This window comes from Anomaloglossus baeobatrachus, chromosome 1 (assembly GCF_048569485.1).
Source record: "Anomaloglossus baeobatrachus isolate aAnoBae1 chromosome 1, aAnoBae1.hap1, whole genome shotgun sequence".
Taxonomy (NCBI): domain Eukaryota; kingdom Metazoa; phylum Chordata; class Amphibia; order Anura; family Aromobatidae; genus Anomaloglossus; species Anomaloglossus baeobatrachus.
The window spans coordinates 672,408,801-672,429,439 of NC_134353.1; the positions used below are offsets into that span (position 1 = coordinate 672,408,801).

A 20,639-nucleotide genomic window follows, 5' to 3' on the forward strand; every position below is an offset into this window, starting at 1 on the left:
CTTAGTGTAGATCAAAGTGCAAAGTGCGCAGGACCTAAATGCCGGCTAGTGTGCACGATGTAGGATGTGTCATGCTTCAGAAGAAGGAAGACAAAGATGGCCAAAAGAGGAAGCGCCTGTACCAGAGAACGGAGACACCCATACGACCAGTCTGCACCGCACCGCCCCTTAGGTGAGTATTATAAAGTGATTTTTACGTTCTACACAGCGGCCTGGGTTCTTTTATTAAACATGTTAAAATGCTGTATATAAGAGCCCACTGGTGGTGGCCGCAGCTTATAAAAGCGAAATCTGGTGACAGGTTCCCTTTAATGCCTATATTGATTATATAACTATCTTGAAAATGTTTTGGAAACAGCTGATATAAAAAAATATTTCTGGACCTAACTCTCTTTCCATCTGTCTTTCCATCTGTCTTTCCATCTGTCTTTCCATCTGTCTTTCCATCTGTCTTTCCATCTGTCTTTCCATCTGTCTTTCCATCTGTCTTTCCATCTGTCTTTCCATCTGTCTTTCCATCTGTCTTTCCATCTGTCTTTCCATCTGTCTATCCATCTGTCTATCCATCTGTCTATCCATCTGTCTATCCATCTGTCTATCCATCTGTCTATCCATCTGTCTATCCATCTGTCTATCCATCTGTCTATCCATCTGTCTATCCATCTGTCTATCCATCTGTCTTTCCATCTGTCTATCTGTTCATCTGTCTCTCTGTATATGCTGCTGTACAGTTTCAACAAGTGGTTACATGATGGCTACCAGTTCATACTCCCTCCCTTCTCCTATTACATTAACTAATTTCTAAGAGTTGGAATTGTGGGTAATAAATTGTGCTGCCTCTTAATCAATATGGGTTATGCAGATTCTTTCAATTACTGTTCAATCATAACTGTTATGAATGAACATGAAACACCTGCTTTTCAGAAATTGCCGCTTCTATCTGTGAGGGTAGAGTCACATTCAGCAGTCGATTCTGCTTCATTGCTGCTTAGTCGGACGTCAAATGGATTATAACAAAATGATTCTAGATTGATTGCATATTGTTACTGTCTGCGATATCATGCAGGAACCAAGCAAGCGTTAACAATAAGCATGCAATACACACTTAATTACTTAAAAAAAACAGCTTGTTTAAACTGTGACTTTCATGGAGAAGCCACATTGCGCCTGCATCTCGGCTGCCCGCTATGAGTGACCCTGCATCTCGGCTGCCTGCTATGAGTGACCCTGCATCTCGGCTGCCCGCTATGAGTGACTTTGCATCTCGGCTGCCCAATATGATTGACCCTGCATCTCCTCTGCTGCCCGCGATAAGTGACCCTGCATCTCTGCTGCTCGCTATGAGTGACCCTGCATCTTTGCTGCCCACTATGAGTGACCCTGCATCTCGGCTGCCCACTATGAGTGACCCTGCATCTCGGCTGCCCACTATGAGTGACCCTGCATCTCGGCTGCCCGCTATGAGTGACCCTGCATCTCGGCTGCCCGCTATGAGTGACCCTGCATCTCGACTGCCCGCTATGAGTGACCCTGCATCTCGGCTGCCCGCTATGAGTGACCCTGCATCTTGGCTGCCCGCTATGAGTGACCCTGCATCTCGGCTGCCCGCTATGAGTGACCCTGCATCTCGGCTGCCCAGTATGAGTGACCCTGCATCTCGGCTGCCCGCTATGAGTGACCCTGCATCTCAACTGCCCAGTATGAGTGACCCTGCGCTAGCATTTAAAGGGATCATGTTTTTCTAATCCTGAAATAATATAATAAAATTATATTGATTAAAATGCTGGCTGTGTTCCTGATGGTATGTGGTGATTATAGAATGTGCACTTTCCTGACATGGTTATTATGTTCCTGACACTGTCATTATGTTCCCGACATGGTTATTATATAGCACAAAAAGTGTTTTATCTTTTTGTGACCACTGGCATCAATTTCTTGAACACACATTCACCCAAAAAAAGTACGTAAAATACGATTACTTGAGTAAATCAATTCAGGGTGGTCAGCGTATACATTATATTTTTCATATATTTTTACATATTTTCTGATGGCCCTGCACTATTAAAAGGTAGTGTGTTTAAGTACTTGCTATATTTTAATATAAGTATAGCCTGTGATTACGTCTACGTTACTTTAACAGAGGCTAGACTTCTTGTTGAAGATGCCATGAATTTATACAGTGTTGTAAAACTTCAATGATCTCCCAATTGAATCTTTTGCGTAAAAGACACTATGGATATATTTCCTGTTTTCCATGGACAGTGCACATTCATGATTGTATAACAAATAGCTTTATTAAAGTTACTCTGTCAGCAGGTTTGTTGCTATATAATCTAAAGACAGTATGCTGTAAGAGTTAACATTCAGTTTACAGTCCTGGGTCTCTTATCTCAGTGTGTTTTTCTTTACCTGCAATGTTATTTGAGCATCCTGGCTTTATCATTAGTCTGACTGAGGAGCTTGTGAGCTGAAGTTCGAATCTACCCCTTCTATGATTAGCAGCTTTTGTCTATTGAAATCTACACTGAAAGCCTGGTGTGGGCAGGACACCTCCCAACATTGCTACATGCAAAATCTAAAATCTTTAATTATATCAGAATGGCTGCACCCAGTAATCTAAATGATACATCGTTAGATTCAGGATGTCTTTGCCTACATTATGCTGCTTTCAGATGAAGTAGCAAAAACTTGCTGAGAGATTCCTTTTAAATCAAATCTATCACCAGCAGTGATTTGCTCCAGATTATGAAAATTTGTTTTTATCAGGATTCTCGGTGTATTCTCTAATAATATTTTCCTTTTTAGTGCCTCAGGATTTCATAGATCCTCAGGGGGTTGGGTTACCTTCAATGTGGCAACCTAGTACTCGCAAATCCTCCTGCTCCTCTTGCTCTCAAAGTGGATCTTCGGATGGAGGGCCATCCAATGGATGCAATCATGAGAGGTGTGTTTGGATAGCTCTGCATAAGTAAATAATTCAACATCGCTGATTTTTGCCAATAAGCAGGGGCAACGTCTAATGCTCCATCAATAATAAATTTGGGCTATTGTTTAAATTGTGGACTTATAACAAAAAATAGTTTTATTTGCTTCAGTCCATCTAAGATTAACAACCTGTGAAAAATACTTAAAACAAAAAAAAGTGAACTTACTTTCTAAATAAATTCTGCATTGGCCACATTTTTCATTGATTTTTTGCTGAGCTTGTGTAAAGGCCCCTTTGTACATTAGAGTTAACGTCTGACTAACCCACCGATATCGTCAGGATTGTCCTACTGTCTTATGTATATAGAGAGAGAAGGATTTGGCAGGTTGGATCTCCAACAGCTGCTCCTTTTGTACTTTGAGAGGTAAGCCGCTGCCAGAGGAATTTGTGTATAATTATTAACTGTATTTGCACTCTTAAAGACATGTTACCATGTTATATGTGGCCAACTTTTGCTTTTTTTTTTTTCTTTCCACTGCTCTCTTGAGGATTCCATCTTCCTTTTTGTTTTTTAATCTGCCGTATGAGTCTTTTAATTCAGTGGTACATTTTTCTGACCTTCACCAATGAATGGTGGTGATCACAAGATTCTTTGGGAGCGTGTGCTTAGGCTGCTCTTGATTATTACCCTATGAGCAATGCCTACTTGGTAAAGACTAGGGCTGAGTGTACCCGGACTGTAAAAGTCCGGGTCTGCGCAGTTTCAAAGATGCCCGGGCCTGGGATTCCGGGTGTTTGATCCGGATTCGGCACTCGAGAAATAAAATAAAAAAAATAAAGAAAACAAGAATGAAGCGAGAGCTTCATACTCACCGAGGCTTGGTATCATGGCAACACACTGCTTCCGGGTCGCACATTCACTTCCTGTGCCACAATCAAATACACAAGGCTTTCCCTGCTTTCCCCGCCCACCGGCCGTCCTGTCTTCTGTGATTGGTTGCAGTCAGACATGCCCCAGTCTGTGTGACAGTGTCTGCCTGCAATCACTGAAATATAAAGAAGACACTCCTAGATCCAGTGAAAAAATATTTTTTATTATTAAGTGCTCAGTGTAGTTAGACGGCCATGTTTGGGCCGCAACGTCCAACTACACTGACCCCTTAATAATAAAAAATATTGTTTCACTGGACCTAGGAGTGCCTTGTTTATATTTTGCTATATATGGTTCGGAAAGCTACCTGAGCACCCTAGCAATTATTTTTGAGTAGAAGTGCCTTATCCTATTGACTGCAATCACTGACAGACGCTGTATGCTTGTCAGTAGCTAGGTATAAAAATAAGTAAATAAAGCAATTAGTGCAGGGTCCCCCTGGTATTCTGATACCCAGCACAGATAGAGCCCACGGATACAGCCCCCCTTATCTTGGCTGTGTATCAAAAGAAGAGAAACTGCATGCGTCTGGTTTTTTTATTTTTAATTTAAAAAAATAATTAAAAAAAAAGACGTGCGGTCCCTCCCAATTTTCATACCCAGCCATGATAAAGCCAGCTGGGGTCTGGTATTCTCAGGCTGGTGAGACCCAGCCTAAAAATATCAGCCTCCAGCCACCCAAAATTGTTGCATCCATTAGATGCGACAAGCTTGGTGCTTTACCGGCTCTTTCCGAATGCTCTGATGCAGTGGAAATCGGGGTAATAAGGGGTTAATAGCACATCTGATACTAAACTCCAGATTTGTGATGCCACAGACATCTATGAGACACCCTGCATCACTAATCTGTCAGTGACAGTAAATAAATTCAAACACTGAAAAAATCCTTACTTTGGAATAAAAGACAAAAAACACCCTTTTTCACCCTTTTATTAAGCCCCCAAACAACCAGGTCTGACATAATCCACACAAGATCCCACGGCGATTCAGCTGTGCTACATCTGAATCTCATAGCGAGCACCATAGAACAAGACTGTCCTCTGTAAGCTCCAGAGAATGAATGAGCTGTGATGAGCGATGACATCACTCAGGTTATTTGCGGTCCCAGCTGGAGATTCCCACTGTCCTCCACCCATAACAGCAGGTAACCTAACCTCAGGTGACCTCAATAAAGTCAGTGACCTCATCTCAGGTGAGACCTGCATCTCCTGACAGAACATCGCTGGGGGGTTTTGCCAAGACAGGTAGATTTCGTGCTGAAAAAATTTATACCATATTCCTGCACCCAGTCTACCCTCCTGGCAAAAATCCACGTTTTTTTTTTACGTATTTTTCCCATGGGATTTTGCCACGATTTTTGCTGCGGTATTCTGCCAGGAGATGCACATTTGGTGCTGAAGTCGTCTGCACCAGATTTCTGCACCTACAGTGCTGGCCAAAAGTATTGGCACCCCTGCAATTCTGTCAGATAATACTCAGTTTCTTCTTGAAAATGATTGCAATCACAAATTCTTTGGTATTATTATCTTCATTTAATTTGTCTTCAATGAAAAAAAAAATTGTCATAAAGCCAAATTGGATATAATTCTACACCAAACATAAAAAAAGGTGGTGGACAAAAGTATTGTCACTGTTTGAAAAATCATGTGATGCTTCTCTAATTTGTGTAATTAACAGCACCTGTAACTTACCTGTGGCACCTAACATGTGTTGGCAATAACTAAATCACACTTGCAGCCAGTTGACATGGATTAAAGTTGACTCAACCTGTGTCCTTGTGTGTACCACATTGAGCATGGAGAAAAGAAAGAAGACCAAAGAACTGTCTGAGGACTTGAGAATCCAAATTCTGAGGAAGCATGAGCAATCTCAAGGCTACAAGTACATCACCAAAGTGAAAGTTCCTGTGTCTACGGTGCGCAGTGTCATCAAGAAGTTTAAAGCCCATGGCACTGTGGCTAACCTCCCTAGATGTGGAAGGAAAAGAAAAATTGACGAGAGATTTCAACGCAAGATTGTGCGGATGGGTGGATAAAGAACCTCGACTAACATCCAAACAAGTTCAAGCTGCCCTGCAGTCCGAGGGTACAACAGTGTCAACCCGTACTATCCGTCGGCGTCTGAATGAAAAGGGACTGTATGGTAGGATACCCAGGAAGACCCCACTTCTTACCCCGAGACATAAAAAAGCCAGGCTGGAGTTTGCCAAAACTTGCCTGAGAAAGCCTAAAAAGTTTTGGAAGAATGTTCTCTGGTCAGATGAGACAAAAGTAGAGCTTTTTGGGAAAAGCCATCAACATAGAGTTTACAGGAAAAAAAAAGAGGCATTCAACGAAAAGAACACGGTCCCTACAGTCAAACATGGCAGAGGTTCCCTCATGTTTTGGGGTTGCTTTGCTGCCTCTGGCACTGGACTGCTTAACCGTATGCATGGCATTATGAAGTCTGAAGACTACCAACATATTTGCAGCATAATGTAGGGCCCAGTGTGAGAAAGCTGGGTCTTCCTCAGAGGTCATGGGTCTTCCAGCAGGACAATGACCCAAAACACACTTCAAAAAGCACTAGAAAATGGTTTGATAGAAAGCACTGGAGACTACTAAAGTGGCCAGCAATGAGTCCAGACCTGAATCCCATAGAACACCTGTAGAGAGATCTCAAAATGGCAGTTTGAAGAAGGCACCCTTCAAATCTGAGGGACCTGGAGCAGTTTGCCAAAGAAGAATGGTCTAAAATTCCAGCAGAGCATTGTAAGAAACTCATTGATGGTTACTGGAAGCGGTTGTTTGCAGTTATTTTGGCTAAAGGTTGTCCAACAAAGTATTAGGCTAAGGGAGCCAACACTTTTGTCTGGCCCATTTTTGGAGTTTTGTGTGAAATGATCAATGATTTGATTTTTGTTTCATTCTCTTTTGTGTTTTTTCCTTACAAGCAAAATAAATGAAGATAATAATACCAAAGAATTTGTTATTGCAATCATTTTCAAGAAGAAACTGAGTATTATCTGACAGAATTGCAGGGGTGCCAATACTTTTGGCCAGCACTGTAATTTGCACCTCCTGGCAGATAAAAACAAACTTTTTTGTATTTGTTGGCCAAGGGATGCAAATTTAGTGCTGAAATATTTACACCATATTCCTGCACCCAATTTACACTTCCTGGCAAAAAAATGCGGCAAAATAAATAAGTAAAGTAAATAAACTACTGTTTTTGCCAGGAGGTGTAGATTGGGTGCAAGAATATGGTGTGGCCACAAACTCTCCTGACAGGAACGGTTCAGCTGCATGTAGTTCTATGCAGCTGCACGCTTGTGTCTGGAGGGCATCAGGCCGTGCCAGGAGATGCGATGCAAGACTCGAGCGAGTGTTACTCTGACCTTACAGTGTGCTCACAAGAACCGTATGACTCGCAGGAGTATCGGATCGCATCACTTGGCACCGCCGCACACTCTCCGGACATGAGGATGCAGCTGCGTAGAAATTCATGCAGATGCACGCTTCTGTCAGAAGAGTGTGCAGCTGCCTGGTGATGCGATGAGAGACTCGTGCAAGTGTGTGAATCCGGCCTTATTTTGATACACAGCCATGATAAAACCCGACAGCTGGCGGCTGCAGCCTGTAGCTGTGGGCTTTGTCTGTGCTGGTATCAGAATACGGGAGACCCTGCGCCAATTGTTTTATTCATTTATTTTTATATCACAATACTCACCTGCAGACAGCTGCACTACTTTTTCCGCCTACCGGCCGTCCTAATGCCTGTGATTGGTTGCAGTGAGCTTACACTACCGTACCACTATGGGTGGGGGGGTGTCTAACTGCAACCAATTACATGCGCCGGCGGGCGAGGAAAGCAGTGAATTTTCTTCTTTTTTTTTAATCCAATTAGTTTTTATTGAAAACACGGCAGATACAAAATCATACATGGTAATTTAAGAGAACAATTGTCAACTGCCCGCACATGAGGGCTCCATACATTAATATACTCCGAGACAATCCAGTTACAATTCCTCTGCCTTACACTTTAACCACACAACAACATGGGGAGGGAGGAGAGGGGAGGAAAGATGGGGACTTCATTCAAGTAAGGGGGAACAAGAACAAAGGGGGAGGGGAAGAAGGTAGGGTTGGGGGGGAAGTGGGGGGGGAGTTAGTAGGGGTACAGGGTTAGATGCCTGCCTGCATTACCAACCCCAGTCCACCAGCCGGGGCCATCAACTCCTCCTAGATTTCTCTCATAAACTGCTGCCTCAGTCAGGGTCTCAATGCTTTAGCCCCCTGGCTAGCCGAGCCAGGGCTATAATTCCATCGGCTCTATCACAACTAGGTGCTCTTTGCCCGGGGAATAGTCGTGTAATAGGTGTTGCATGGCTGGATGACAGCCAGGGTTCCCATATTGTAAGAATTCTAGTTTTTTGTTTTAGGGAGTGGGCAAGGAAGTATTCATATTGGCATTGTTGGTCGATCCTACTATATAACTCGGCTCCAGAGGGAGCTTCAGTGGCCTTCCACGAATGGCTCAGACACTGTCTGGCAGCTATTAGAATTTGCACAATCAGTCCCCTAAAATTCTGCGGGTACGAGTCTATGCCCAAATTCAGAACTGCCAGCCCTGGGTTGGGGTTGGTGTGCACACCTGTTATTTCACTAATGAGTCTGAAAACTGCTATCCAAAAAGGTTGGACCCTCGGACAGTGCCACCAACAGTGTCCCAGTGATCCCCTCTGGAGGCAGCCCTTCCAACAGAGCGGTGAATAGTTGGGAATGTAATGCACCAATTTTGCCGGCATATGGTACCAACGTAGATGCACCTTTTTCAGCTTTTCCAAATGGTTAATGCATTTTGAGGATCTTTGCACCCACTGCGTCGCAGTATGCCACGCCGAGGGGGAGGTGTTAATGCCTAAATCTGATTCCCATTTAGTCATGTATGGGAGCTTTTGCTCGTCAGAGGGGTTGTTCAACCATTTGTAGGTTAAAGAGATTCCCGGTTGCCTCATTAGTTTTTTAAACAATAGTGCCTTAACAGTGGGTAAGGTCGGGTTTGATCCCAGGGGGAATTTTGTGCTTAGAAAATGGCGAATCTGCAGGTGTTAAAGCAGTGAATTTTCAATGAGGGTTAATTGTCGGCTCCAGAAGGGAAAGCGTGACCCGGAAGGAGTTTGCCGCCATGACGGAGGTTCGGTGAGTACACTGCGCGTATTCCTACCCCCTATCCCTTCTAACAACATTTGTAATCTCCGGATTCTGGTCAAATAGACTTATATGGTTAACAGATTCCGGAACGGATTTGACTTTTTTTTTAACAATTCAGCAGGGACTCGCTGGTTTCGGTTTTCTGCAAGTTCGACCAGCTCTAGTAAAGACCAAAAAATTAGCAGAGAATAAAAAGTCCCATATCTTTGCAATCATATGGTGGATTTTAAGAAGACATAAGAATGAATACTCATGAGAGCAGTGTGAATATAATAAGCTCAAAACCTAGTCAATTTTGATCTGGCGACAGGTCCTCTTTAAACTAACTAGACACCTTAAAGTGGTTTCCACTTCTAATTTAGTGCCATCTCATATGACCTAACTCTTTGTAATAAACAATTTCTAATATAATGTTATCACTTGTCCTGCTCCTGTAAGCCTATGTTTGTGTGGCTACTTTATTACTCTGTTGTGGTAGAGTAATTGCTTCCTCCTATCTGGGAACTGGTGTGGAACACACTGAACAGTGCACCTCACTGGTGCGTGGGGGTCAGCTACCTCTCAGTGAGTGACAGCAGTCTGAGCACACATGCTCAGATCAGACCTCGTTCTCCTCTCTGCCTCCATCCTGCTGATGATTTGAAGTGTTGTCACTCCACCTGATGAGCGCTGCGATGTGCAGCTTGTTATTTGAAAGGATATCACAGTTTGACAGCAGGAGGCATGGCACTTCAAAGCTTCAGTACAATTGAGGGAGACTAGGGTGAAGCCTTATCTGAGCTTGGTCATGCGTGGGGCAGACTGAGTGAAGTGCTGCGCCTTCTGCTGTCAAGCCCTGTAATATACTTTCTCATGATCAGAACATTGTAAAGCTTCTCAGCTGAAGAGACGGCACTTCAAATCATCAGCAGGATGGAGGCAGAGAGAAGAGTGAGGTCTGATTTGAGCATGCATGCTCAGACTGCTTTCACTCACCAACAGGCAGCCCCGACACCAACAGTGACATGCACTGTTCAGATCGTTCGATTACAGTCCCCAGATGGGAAGTAATAATATCTGTATCACAACAAAGTTATAAAGCAGCCACATAGACATAAGCTTAAAGGAACAGGGTAGGTAATAAAAGGATACTAGGACATTGCATATTAGGAAGAAATTGGTCATATCAGACGGGGGGTAAATTAGTAGTGGAAAACCCCTTCAAGCAGCATATGTTGCTAAAAACTTGATTGGTCCAGAACTATTCATAAAATACACCATGTACACAAGCTAAATAGTTATGCTAAATATGCTTGTATTCTTAATAAGAAAAGGGAATAATTCCTGCATGGTGGCCTCAGGATTCTAAGGAGGAAGAGCTGCCAGACTCCACTACTGGTGGCTTATCTTTCCCAAAGTAAAAAACAATTGAGCAGTTGAAATATACAATGGGGAAAATAAGTATTTGATACACTGCCAATTTTGCACGTTTTTCCACTTATAAAGAATGGAGATGTCTGTAATTTCTATCGTAGGTACACTTCAACTGTGACAGTATAATAAAAAAAATCCTTGAAGTCACATTGTATGATTTTTAAATAATTAATTTGCATTTTAATGCACGAAATAAGTATTTGATCACCTACCAACCAGCAAGAATTCTTGCTCTCACAGACATGCTAGTTTTTCTTTAAGAAGCCCTCCTACTCTGCACTCATTACCTGTATTAATTGCACCTGTTTGAATTAGTTACCTGTATAAAAGACACCTGTCCAAACACTCAATCAATAACACGCCAACCTCTCCACCATAGCCAAGACCAAAGAGCTGTCCAATGACACCAGGGACAGAATTGGAAACCTGCAAAAGGCTTGGTTTGCTACAGGACAATAGGCAAGCAGCTTGGTGAGAAGACAACTGTTGGCTTAATCATTAGAAAATGGAAGAAATTCAAGATGACTGTTAATCTTATGCTGTCTGGGGCGCCATGCAAGATCTCGCCTCGTGGGCTAAGGATGATTCAGTGAAAGGTCAGGAAGCAGCTCAGAACTACACAGGATGAACTGGTCAATGAAGAGAGCTGGCACCACAGTCTCAAAGATTACCAGTAGTTATACACTATGCTGCCATAGAGTAAAGCACATTTCCAGCACATTTCCAAGCCCATTTGAAGTTCGCCAATGACCATCTGGATGATCCAGAGGAGGCATGGGAGAAGTTCATGTGGTTAGATGAGGCCAAAATAGAACATTTTGAAATCAGCTGCACTCACTGCATTTGGAGGAAGAAGAACTGTCCTGATCGTGAAGAATGAGGGTGGAAACATCCTATTTTGGGGGCGCTTTTCTGCAAAGGACAGGATGACTACACCGTATTTAAGGGAGGATAGATGGGGTCTTGTATCACAAGAATTTGTCTAACAACCTCCTTCCCTCAGTAAGAGCATTGAAGATGAGTCGTGGCTGGGTCTTCCAGCATGACAATAACCCAAAACACACAGCCAGAGCAACTAAAGAGTGATTCTGTATGCATCATTTCAAAGTCCTGGAGTGGCCCAGCCAGTCTTCAGACCTGATCCCAATAGAAAATCTTTGGAAGAAGCTGAAACTCAATGTTGCCCAGTGACCACCCAAAACCTGAAAGATTTGTAGAAGATCTGTATGAAGGAGTGGGCCAAAATCCCTGCTGCAAATTTGGTGAAGAACTTCAGGAAATGTCTGACCTTTGTAATTGCAAACAAAGCTTTCTGCACCAAATATTAAGTTTTGTTTTTCAGTTGTATCAAATACTTCTTTCATGCAATAAAATGCAAATTAATGATTTTAAAAATCATACAATTTTTTTTGTTTTTTGTTTTATTCTGTTTATCACAATTGAAGTGTACCTACGATAAAAATGACTTTATAGGTGGGAAAATTTGCAAAATCGGGAGTGTATCAAATACTTATTTTCCACATTGTTCACCACAATCTTTATCTCTGTCCTTGGGGAAGAGTTGGGAGGCCCAATACATTCATCAGATGTACATCTAATGTATATAGTCATCTTTAGTTTTAATGAACATCAACTGACTGCACAGTGCCTGGAATTACGATACCTAGACAGCAAATAACCAGAGCAAACCTTGTGCAGACATTTAGTCAGCATACAATTTTCAAAATTCCTGCACTTAAGTCTGTAGCTCAGAGCTTGATAAGTAATTTAATTTATTCAACAATTTATAGCTTTTATGAAGATTAAGCATATGTACAAACAAAAAAAAATGTTTTAAAGTTTATCCGTCATTTTAATTCATATTTTATAAATCAATAGTACAAATGAAATAAGCAGTCAGACAAATTTGCTTCTTTCTTTGCCAGTATTGATCAGTTATTACTAGAGATGGCCATGCACTAAAATGCTCAGTTCTTGAGTCCAGCAGGTCAGATACTTTGAAAGTGCTAAACTCGAGTAACGAGTATAATGGAAGTCAATGATTGGGCAGTTCAGCTCTCCGCCCACATACAGCCAACCATGAAGAGAGCATTTCTAGAGGGGAGGGAGGGCAAGGTTTTTTTCTTTTGACACACTACATCCAAAAACATTGCTTTACCCCCAGTGAGAGCCATTCAGAGAGTGTGAATGGTTCTCCCCGGGGTACCTGCCCACATTATGCAGTGAAGCGAGCCTGTGATTTGTGGTCGTTGGTTGACAGAGGAAACCTCCGAACACCGGAGATACTTGGTTGAGCACCACAAGCAGCACCCTGATGCTCGATTGAGTAATGAGCAGTGCCGAGCAGTCATTACCAAAATTTTCAATACTGGGGAAAAATCTGTATTCGGTGAAGGCTTTCCTATCACTGAGATAGTAGATGAGAGCTGCTACTGATGAGATTCTATGATGATAGAAGAGGGAGGAGGGGCACAGCTCTGCCTCTGACTCCTCCCTCTGTCACTAGCTCCTTTTTCCTCCCGTTGTCATAGAATCTCATCAGTAATAACTGTCATCTCCTATCTCAGTAATGGGAAAGTCTATACTGAATACAGATTTTACCCCAGAATTGAGAATTTTGATAATGACTGATCAATTCTAGCAGAGAAAGAAGCAAATTTCTGATAAGATATATTACAAAGTTGTTTTACTATTGATTTATCTAATAAAAATTAAAACAACGGTTACGCTTTAAAGAATAATCCTATACTTTCATCCAAAATGTATAAATAGCTTATTCATAAATCTGAATATAAATTGTGTACTAATCCTTTTAATATGAAAGTATTTTTAACTTGAAACTACTCTTTATTTAAGAGCACCTCTTAAAATGTTATGCGACAATATGAAGTATCAGATTGTCTCCAGAGCCTTCTACGGGTGTAAGTACATCTTTTCATTTATGTGCCTATCTCACTTTCATTTTATTTATCTGATTGTTTATCCACACGTTGCACATTTGATCAGATATCTCCATGCAAATAAAGTTTCAAATGAAATGATAATCACTGAAACTAGAAAATGATTTCTATCTCATCTATGATCGGGACAACAGATGCAGCCACTTGGGCTGAGCTGCGATGTTTCCATAACACCTATAGAAGTGGTATTTATAGGAACAGCTTAGGACAGATACAGTGACAATTAAAAGGGTAACAATGTTTTAAATTTTTGACTTTTAGTCTCCATATCTCACCACCCACTACAGCTTTGAGCGGGAGACTACCATAATTTTATAGACAATCCTCTTGGCTATCTCATACATAAATTTCAGCTATTTAGCATATGATTAGTTATGCAGATTCTTGCTATGTCACTGTATTGTTACTGTTTTACTCCTAAAAGTCTACATTTTAATTTTTATTATTTTGTTAGTATTTTGTAAATTCACCTTTTGCCCATCATTTAGAAAAATGATTATTAGGAAGAGTTAGGTTATATGTAAGGGGGTTAAATTAGTAGTGGAAAACCTCTTGAACGAAAAAAAAAAATATTTTAAAAATACATGTTTTTATTTTATTTTAAAGGAAAATCTCATTTTTTTAATTGTAGGGCTTGCCTACTGCAGACACTTGTCTACTGTTAGAACACATTTATCTGCATTGGTAAACCACAAAATAGTCTATCCTGATGTCCCAGTTGATGCAAGCTTCGGCCTTTCTTTAGAGATATGGCAAAAATATTTGGAAGATAGTACGGTGAGTTAATACTTTTTTATGGAAAATCTCTTCCTGATACTTTAAGGGAATCTGTCAGCAGGTTTTTGCTATTTAATCTGAGAACAGCATAATGTAGGCATTGAGACCATGATTCCAGGGAGGTATCACTTATTAGGCAGTGTGCTGTAGTTTCAATACAGTCAGCATTTTATCAGCAGTAGATTATCACTACAGGATTGTGTCACATGTTGAGATAAATCAAGTTAATCTGAATAACCCCACCCCTGATTGGCAGCTTGCTCACAATTCACACTGTACACAGGAAGCTGCTAGTCTGGTGTGGACGGGGTTATAGTATACAGCCCAGAAGGTTTATTTCTGCCACATCTACATTAGACAAAACAGGGATTCTATCAAAACGGAATGAAGCAGTCCAATAAGGTTATATGCACATGCTGTATTGTTGCATTTTTGTCGTGTTTTTTTGGTGCAGTTTTGTTGTCAGAACTTTCTCACTTTTGACTTCCCAGCAAAGTTTATGAGAAGACAGATTTGCTGTGTGCACCCTGCAGTTTGTCAGCAGTTTTTTTTTACAAAATGTTTTGACAAAAAAGAAGCAGCATGTTCATTCGTCTTGCGTTTTTGTCAACTTTTGTCATCCATTGAAATTAATGAGGGAATGAAAAACACATGGCAAAACGCATTGGTTACAAATTGTTTGTGTTTTGCATACATTTTACCCACGGTTTGATCAACAAAAACGCAGCTTGCAAACTAAGTTGTAGAATGACAAAATCAATGTTGCAGTGATTTTGGCATGTGGGTGTCGGTGTCTGTCCCTCTGTCTCTCTCTCCAAGCACTTCATACTCACCGATCACCGGCGCGGAGCAACGCAGCTGTCACACTGTTCCAACTGCCTCTCTCTTCTTCCCGACCCTCTCATTAGCCTCATTACATATTCATTGCACCCGCTCATTAGGCTCATACATATTCACTGCTTCCACCATCTGTGATTGTTTACATTCAGAAGCACCCCCATGCTGAGTGACAGCATCTGACTACCACCAATCACAGCCGTTGGTGGGTCTATATCGTATAGTACAATAAATAAATAATTATAAAAAAAATGGCATGCGGTCCCCCCAAATTTTGATACCCAGACAAGATAAAGCCTCACAGCTGGAGGCTGGTATTCTCAGGTTGGCGAGACCAACATTATTGGGAGCCCCCCAGCCTAAAAATATCAGCCAGCAACCGCCTGGAATTGCCACATGCATTAGATGCGACAATCACGAGACTTTACCTGGCTCATCCTGATTGCCCTAATGCGATGGCAGTTTTGGAAATAAGTATCACAGCTGGAGTCCTCCACTTGTGAGTGCAAATCAAGCCGCGACTGAAGTGAGCCACAGGTGGAGGGACACACGTGAGTGACGGCACCGCTGATGGCGCGACTCACTTCAGTAGCAGCTTGAACCTCATAGCGGTGAACCTGTGACGTCACTGCTGCGACACACGCTGTACTGCGGGGCCCGTAGCTGTGACGTCAGGGGTTCACCCTAGTTAATTCTGATTGCTGCGGCTATGTCTGCACTCACGGCTGGCAGTCATGTTCTATGACGCTCGCTGTGACAGGACAGAGATGTACAAGACAAAATAATCACTGATCTCGGGGAGACCAGCCAGAGAAAACACTGCCGGCAGCCAACGAGGGGTCTCAACACAGTGAAATCCTAGGTGCATTGCCCCCTGGAAAATATGCAAATCAAATAAGTTTGTGCATCCTCTATTAGGAGTCTTGACACAGAAACTAGCCAGATATCCCTCCGGGAAGGACCTAGCCAAGGAGTGGCTCTTTTTAGGAGACCACCATAGCCACCATATTAAGTGTCCCTTTTAGTCAATATCCAACTCTTTGACAAGTTTAAAGATATGACAAGGGAAATGCCAAGGCCAGGTATCCATCCACAGAGGGCAAAGATGTAGCAGAGCTGATTCGCCGTGAGACCTCGTGTGGATTACGTCAGACCTGCTGAGGTGTTTGGGAGTTAATAAAGTGGTGAAAGAGGGTGTTTTTTATTTTATTTCAAATAAAGGATTTTTTTGGCTGTTTGTGGTTTACTTTCACTTACAGATTAGTGATATGGGGTGTTTCATAGACGCTTGACGTCACTAACCAATGGGCTGCCATTAACCCCTTATTACCCCGATTGCCACTGCACCAGGGCAATCGGGAATAGCTGGGTCCAGCGCCAGAATTGGTGCATCTTGTGGATGTACCACTTCCGGGGCGACTGTGAGCTGCTATTGTTAGGGTAATAAGGGCCAAATAACGATGGACTTCCCACCCTAATAATATCAGCTTCCAGTTGTCTGCTGTACCTTGGCTGGTTTTAGAAAAATGGGGGGACCCACGTCATTTTTTTAATTTATTTATTTATTTATTTTTTTAAATCAATTTAAAAAAAAGCGTGGGATCCCCTCTATTTTTCATAACAAGCCAAGATACAGCAGACTGCTGAGGGTTGCAGCCTGCAGCAGCTGCTGTTCCTGTGCTGGATATGAACATTTTTTACCTCCAAAAAAATAAAAAAAAAAACAGCTGGCCAAGCTAGGTATCACTTTATCAAGCTATTCTGTTATTTCTTTCTATCCATTCTATATGTTATTTATTTCTATCTATTCCTATATGTTCTATCTATTATCTATCCATCTGTTATCTATCATATATTATCCATCTATCTATTATCTATTAGCTATCTATTCTCTATTATCTATCTATCCATTTTTGTTCTATCTATCCATCTATTCTAGTTATCTATCAATTATCCTATCCTATCATAATTTGTTTCTCCTTTAAAAAACGCATTAAAAAAAATGTGGCAAAATCGCGGCAAAAATGCACAATCATTACAAGTGTTTTTTGTTTTTTTTTTACAATTCCAGGCTCTCTGTGACTAGGTGCAGTTTTGGTTGCAGTTTGTGTGCAGAAAAAACTGCAATGTGCACATATAGCCTTTGTGATACATCACTGGAATCAGGCTCACTGACCCTGCATTATGCTGTTCTCTGAATCCATAGCAAAAACCTGCTGACAAATTCCAATTAAAAACATTGCAAAGTGATAATAAAAAAGCTTCATGACATTTTAACTGCTGCTTAGGAATTTATCTACACTTTGTAAAACAGGAGCTCATACCCTTTCTATGGTAAATATTCCACATTTTCAGATTGTAGTACATAAAGGTGTCACACTAAACACTAAGGTGTCTTCCTACAAACAATATTTAAATGTTAGATTCATTGCACTTGTTCTGATAGTTCCAGGTACCTCAAATCACTGTTCCTTCTCTCTAGCACCAAGTGGAATATAGCCAAGTGAGTGCACACACTGTCTGCCAGAGATTGTGTCCTTACAAAGTGACCCATCAGTAAAGTGCTTATTACACAGGTCTACAAAAAAATATTTTTTGTAATCATCGCAGGTGACTACTTTTCTGAATTATCTTTTTGTCCTGATTTCAAAAATGTATATAGCTTTTCTGTAGCACGTTTTATTTCCATGGAGCAGCATGATTATTATAAGGCATAGGAAATATACTGGCGACATTAAGAAAATAGTAATCTCAATATATAAAAAATAATGCTTCACCTTACAAAACAGTTTTTATTGAACCAAAAATAATTTCACATGCAAAATAAAAACCAAAATATGAGCAGAAATAAAAGTGCTTTGCATTGAACTGTGGTTGATACGATTTTTCAGGCTTGTACCTATATAACATTCAACAGTAATCTGCCATCATTGAGTCATTCCAAAAACCCTGGTAGCGGTGTTCCATTACTTCAATGTCCTGGTGAAATCGCTCGCCTTGTTCATCACTTGTATCCTTAAGATTTTGAGGGAAGAAATCTAAACGTGAATGCAAAAAGTGCATTTTCAGAGACATGCAACATCTAAGACACTGGTATGCATTTAGCAGTTCTTTAACACCTTCAACATATTCTGGAGATTTATTTTTTCCTAAGAAGTTTTCACAGATCCACTTGAAGCTTTTCCAAGATCTCAATTCTTTGTCATTTAGAGTTCCTTCAAACACATCATCTCTCATAAGCTGTCTGATCTGAGAACCAACAAATACCCCTTCCTTCAATTTTGCACGTGAAATGCTGGAGAATTTCTGTGAAATTTACTGGAAACCTTGTGAATTTATTTTTGCTTGGCTTTCACAAAGTTTTTATCAATCCCAACTTTATATGTAGTGGAGGAAGAACGATTTTTGGTGGAGCAACGAAAGAATTATGCTGAACATTGTCTCTACCTGGAGCATAGATGTTTCTCTGTCCCTAATCACGACGAACAACACTCTACTGTATTTCTAATGTCCCATAAACACAAAAAGCAACAATATTTTGTGAACCTTCCTTGCATTCCCATTAGCAGACCAATCACTTTCAAATCTCCACAGATATTCCATTGATGGTGCTTATATTGTATAGCATCTAAAAAAACTAACAGATTTTCATAACTCTCCTTTAGATGACATGAGTGAGCATAGGGATGGTTTCATATTTCCATTGTGAAACAACACTGCTTTCAAAATTCTCTGGGATAAGTCAATAAACAATCGCCAATCTGCAACAAAATACTCTTGATTCAGTTCTTGAAAGAGGCCATTCACATTGTTACAGTACACCATTGGTCCATCAACTGTGAAAAATTGTATTAAAGTGTTACTTCTGTTTTGGTAATAACACACTTTCACATCATCATGAAGAAGATTCTTCTGTTTCAACCTTGATGCAAGAAGTTCAGCTTTATCTTTTGACAATGAAAGGTATCTGATGAGATTATTTAATTCATGTTGAGTAAAGCATTCTACCTGCTCCATAAGGTACATACTCATCTTGACTTGAGGTCTCCATGTTTTCGCCAGTAACTTCAGCTCCATAATCTTCATATTCTACTTCATTTTCATCCAATCCAGACAACAGTGGTACAGGAACTGCCAAGGTACCATCATGTGGAACTGGCCTAATTGCAGATTCAAGTTCAGGGTAAATAATCTTATGTATGTGCTTTGTAGAAAAGCCGTTCAGTTTGACAAAACAAAAGTAGCAGTCATCACTATGCTTTTTTGGGTTCTCTCCAAATCATTGGAACAGCAAATAGCATAGCCACTTTCCTCATATTCAACCAGTCAAGAAGACCATTTGAACAACTTGAGCAGCTCACATGAGGGGCCCAGCATACAATGAAAATGCAAAACTCACATAATAACAAAAATACTTCTGTGTCAGAAACTTTATGTGATCGAGCAAAACTAAGCATATTTTTGGAATCAGCAAATCAAACTCCATAAAACAATGTATTACCCTTGCTGATTTTTTTTTTGTCTTAGTTTTCTACTAATCAAGCAAGAGTGCTACTGCCAGAGTTGACACAACAAGGGTTTGTGACAAAATACTTTTCCTCGGGGCAACGGAATTGGGCAAGCCCACCCGTCACATCGCCTGACCCGACCCTCAACAGCCCAGCAACGAATAGGATAACCACTTGCCCCATGCGGTACTGCACATGCGTCCTCCGTAGATAGAACACAGCGAGAGACCGCAGTGCACTGAACTCTGATTGTGGGCATGAGCAGCTGCGGTCTCCTGCATTCTCCTGCAGAGGAGACTCGAGGCCAGGACGCAGTGAGTCCTGATCGTCGGCACATACCCTAAGGATATGTGCAAATGTTGAGTATTTGCAGCAGATGTTTCTGCACCAAAAACTACTTTTTTTACCTGATTTTACATACATTTTTTTTTTCCCCCGTATTGGAATGGTTGACAATGCCGAAATAATTACATGATGCAGATTTAAAAAAAATGCTTTGATGCTTCAAATCCGTGAGGTAAAAATAAGCAGTTCGTGCATGAAATTTCAGAATCTCATTATGATTTGCTGATACTGTAAAGTGCAGCATTTTTTTTACCTTTGAAATACATGCCACAAAAATGCAGCGTGTGAACAAGCCCTTACAAATGCACCTATTTTCAGAACTATGCTTTTTTATTGTATATTTTATTTATATTTGTAAAAAAAAAATAGTAGTTAGATAAGTAATTTGCATATTCAAATTTTATTTATTTTTTTCCTCTTAATCAGAGATATGAAGAGCAAGAACTTTTACGTCTTATTTATCATGGCGGAATTCAGCATGAGATCCGGAAAGAAGTGTGGCCTTTTCTTCTTGGACACTATCAGTTTGGGATGACAGATGCAGAGAGAAGAGAGGTACTTCTCAGAGTAAATCTGTAAATATGGATTGTAATGATAAGTATGGCATCATTTTCTTTCAAAATGTGGCATAATATTCATTTTATTTGATGTTTCTAATATTAGACATTCTTTTTAACCAGAACCTTCAGCAGACATTCAATTAAGCAATGCATGTTTGGCATACCTCCATATGGTATTATTAAATTGTAG

The 20,639-nt window shown here is 40.8% G+C and overlaps 1 protein-coding gene across 1 annotated transcript in view; it reads left to right on the forward strand.

The window, feature by feature from the left end:
* Nucleotides 1–20,639, forward strand: part of SGSM1 (small G protein signaling modulator 1) — a 333,454-nt gene that overhangs the window by 243,766 nt on the left and 69,049 nt on the right. The window contains exons 13-16 of the mRNA XM_075320055.1: nt 2,806–2,944; nt 13,319–13,383; nt 14,054–14,199; nt 20,316–20,444. Of these exons, the coding sequence (XP_075176170.1) occupies nt 2,806–2,944; nt 13,319–13,383; nt 14,054–14,199; nt 20,316–20,444 (479 nt within the window). The remainder of the gene's footprint in view (nt 1–2,805; nt 2,945–13,318; nt 13,384–14,053; nt 14,200–20,315; nt 20,445–20,639) is intronic.